We start from the raw sequence: 3485 nt of genomic DNA on the forward strand, positions 1-3485 counted from the left end.
GGGCCCGACTACCTGCTGGCCCCCTCAGCCCCCCTCGCCCCTCGAGCCTGTTTCCCCTCGGTGCCTGGTGGCCCCCAGGCTCCCCGCAGCCAGTGGCACCCCTGCCCCCCAGGGCTCCCCGCCGCCCGGAGGCTTTCCAGCTCGCCCCACCCCTAATGTGAGAGGGGCCTCTCGGTCTGCTGTCTCGTTGCTGTGGGGTCCCTGGGGGGTGCTCACGTCCACGACTGTCGTGGATTTGTCATGTGGTCACTTGGCCCGTCACTGCAGCGCCAGGGGGTGTGGACAGAGGGGCTGGGCCTGCTGGGGGCTCCGGGAGAAGTCACCAGGCCAGGCCCCGGCACTGACGGAGGACAGCAGCCCTGAGGCCCTCAAGGGATACGGGGTGTCCAGGCGTGATGGGGCTGCGTTTGGGTTTGAGGCGGGAGCCTTGGCTCAGGTGTGGCCTGGGGGCCGGTGGGGGGCCTTCCTTCTCACCGGCCAGTTGTCTGGGCCCCGCTGGCCATCAGTGGCTGGTGGCCATGGGGACGCTGCCCGGCAGCCGCAGCCCTGCTTCTGTGCCACAGGGTCTGGGGCCCGTCTGCCGACCCCCCAAGGCTTGGCCCCTCACGGGTGAGCCAGGTGGGCAGGCAGGGGTGACTGGAGGGTGCCACGTGGGGGGCCCAGGAACCGCTGGGGCTGAGGTGGCTGCTGGGGGGCTGGGAGGGGGTGTGGGGTGCTCAGGCCCTTGGCGGGCACTGGCGGGTGCAAGGCTGGGTGGGCGCCTGGAGCGGTCGAGGCTGCCTGGCCAAGGTCGGGTGATGGGGGCCGTCTTGCTCCTGGTCTCCTGGGGGGGTGCCTCGGCCCTGGGGTGACAGGGGGCTGTCTGCACCCCAGGAGCCCGGCTTGGCCATCGTGTGCCCCGAGCCTGCTCACCAGCCCTTTCCCGACCCCAAGGGCCTCTCTGTGCCTCCGTTTCCCGATCTGGAAAGTGGGACTTACAGAGGTCAGGGGTGTGCAGCGCTGGGCCCATCATGGGGGACCCCACGGCTCATGACGAGCCCCTCCCCCAGCCGGCACCCACCCACGGCACCCTTCACGCCCAGCCTCACACGGACAGTGGATGGAGGAGGGGTGGAGGGGCAAGTGATTCCTGGGCCTGGCATGGTCGGGGTGCACTCGGGGGGACGCAGGCTCAGGTGGCCCCGGAGACGCTACTGGGCCTGCTTTCTGACTCACAGCCGCACCCTGGCAGCGTTTCTGTGACACTCTAACCACCCCTGACCACTGTCGGACCCTCCTGCACTCTGACCCACAGGGCCTGGGGCAGGTGGCACCTCCTTGGGGTGGGACGTCCCGCCCACCAGTTCCCCCCAAGACTGTTCGGACGCAGCTGCTGCTGACGTGGGTTCTTGGAGAGGGTCCAAGTGGAGGTGGTGGGTGCCCGGCAGCAGGCCCTGGGCTCGGGCCCCCACAGGGGGTGTGGGCGGGAGGCCACTGACCCCTGTGGCCTGGGCGTCAGTGGGACGATCTCTGTTCCAGCACATTCTGCAGGAAGCCAGGCGGCACCCTTCCGTCACTGGGGCTGCCTCTGCCCGTGGAGGCCTGCCCTGTTGCACACACAGGTGCACAGGCTCATGCACACTCAAACATGTGAATATGTATTTGCACACGCATACACACAAGCCCTTGTGCACACACACACCTGCAGTAAATGCCTGCTGATTTACACGTGTCCTCAGACACAGAGATATGGCACAGCCATGGATTTGCACACACACACCCTACGTCCTCATAGGTACACACACGTCTTGTGTACACACACACCTTGTGTACACATATACATTTACCTCATGTACGCAAACAAGACACACACGTCTGCACCCTCATGCTCCCTCACACAGATGGACACCTGCACCCGCGTGGATCTTGCACACACATGCACTCCTGCACACACGGGTGCATGCACATGGGCTGGTGCTGTGTGTTGTCTAATGTGTGCAGACGCCTCATGGGGCGGGTCTCTCAGGGCTCAATTCCCCAGGGTGCCTATGGCCCCCCTCTGGCCAGCAGCTCCCAGCCTGAGCTCGGGCTCTCTCCTCGCCTTGGGGAACCCCCAAACCCGGTGTGTGAAATGGCCCCCTGTCGCATCCAGCCCAGCCCGCCTGGGCCTCCCCTGTCTTCCCGGCCTCGGTGCCTCCTGCCATCCCACTGGCCGGGCTGGTGTTGAGGCTGTGGCTGGGGGGTGTGTAGGGGAGCCAGGCTGGACCCTACTGAGCCTGACTTGGCCCCTAGACCCTCCGTTTGAGTGAGGGGCGACCCCCATGCCAGGCTGGGCGGGGAAAGGGGCCTTGCCGTGTGTGCCCTGGGCAGGTGGCCTGGGGGCACCCTGGGATGTTGGCGCTAAAAGGGTGGGTGTGAGGTTGGCCACAGCTGTTGGGGGTCTCTTAAAGCCATGGCGCCATAGTATGTGTCTCCCTGAAACAGCTGTGACCCTCACCTCCCAGCTGCCCAGTGTGGAGACCCTGGGCCAGGGTGGGGTCCCAGGTTGGGGTCCTGGAGCAGGGCAGGGTCCCACTCGGATGTGGCAGGGGGTTGGGTGGGGAGCCCAGACTGACCCCAAGCGTCCCCCCTCACCCTGGCACCCGTGGCCTCCCCCTCCCAGTCGAGGGGTGTCCTGGGCCCCGCGGCCAGTGGGGCAGGGCTGAGGGTGGGATGCAGGCCCCAGACAGCGGCCTCATCCCACCCCAGGCGGGGACCCCAGCCTCACCTCCACACCCTGGGCAGTGTGGGGGGTGAGGGCCCGAGAGCCCTGCTGGGGGGACCCGCTGGCTGCCCCGGCCCCCGGCTGCCCACCCCAGGAGGAACCTGCGTGAGCAGGACCGGCCGGGCCACCGGGTGTGGGAGGTGCCGCGTTGTCTGTCACCCGGGCTGCGCCCCGGGGTGCCCCCACCGCGTGCCCAATGTGTCCCCACCTTCCCCCGCCGGGGCCGGGCCGAGGGCAGGGGCCAGGGCGCCTCAGCCGGGTGGGGGCTTCTCCGGAGGGCACGCGGGGGTCAGGGCAGCCGCCGGAGCCCATTACGTGGGGGTTTTGAGGGGCCACAGGCTGCTCCCCAACCCCAGTCTCGGGGGGCAGTCATGGTGCCTCTGGCCCTGCTCTTGCAGGGACCCCGGAGTGGGCGGACATCTGAGCGGCCGGGTGAGGGGCCCTCCCTGCGACCGGGGAGCCATAGCCCCTGGGGCTGCGCTCGCTCCCCGCCCTCACATTCGTCTCGGGGTTTGGACAAGGGGCTCTGTGTTTCCGTTCCACCCCGGGTCCCGCAGATCCCACCACGGTGCTGCCCGGGGTGACCCGTCAGCCTCAGGGCCCGGTGGCATCTGGGCAGCGTCGCTCTGACTACGTGAGGCTGCGGCCCGCGTGACCAGCCAGGCTCCTTCCCTTTTGCGTTTTCTGGGGTCCCAGGAGGTGTGGGGTTCGTGGTGAGGCCCCTGGGAAAAGGCACCGACTT

The 3485-nt window shown here is 68.2% G+C and overlaps 1 protein-coding gene across 1 annotated transcript; it reads right to left on the reverse strand.

The window, feature by feature from the left end:
* Positions 1-502: 502 nt before the first annotated feature.
* LOC119526022 (basic proline-rich protein-like) lies at positions 503-3055 on the reverse strand. Its single transcript, XM_037824795.1, has 4 exons — positions 2747-3055; positions 1293-1586; positions 1061-1154; positions 503-960 (listed from the first exon to the last, which is right to left on the reverse strand). Exons 1-4 carry the CDS (start codon positions 3053-3055, stop codon positions 503-505), a joined length of 1155 nt encoding a protein of 384 aa, XP_037680723.1.
* Positions 3056-3485: the final 430 nt, after the last annotated feature.

Source organism: Choloepus didactylus, unplaced genomic scaffold, assembly GCF_015220235.1.
Source record: "Choloepus didactylus isolate mChoDid1 unplaced genomic scaffold, mChoDid1.pri zz_scaffold_223_ctg1, whole genome shotgun sequence".
Taxonomy (NCBI): Eukaryota; Metazoa; Chordata; class Mammalia; order Pilosa; family Megalonychidae; genus Choloepus; species Choloepus didactylus.

Coding starts and splice junctions, on each gene's coding strand:
- LOC119526022 (XM_037824795.1), bottom strand. CDS start 3,055: ATGGGCTCCGGCGGCTGCCCTGACCCCCGCGTGCCCTCCGGAGAAGCC. Junction 1,587..2,746: donor ACACTGCCCAGGGTGTGGAG/GTGAGGCTGGGG, acceptor TGTGTGCAACAG/GGCAGGCCTCCACGGGCAGA. Junction 961..1,060: donor GGGCGTGAAGGGTGCCGTGG/GTGGGTGCCGGC, acceptor CCCACTTTCCAG/ATCGGGAAACGGAGGCACAG.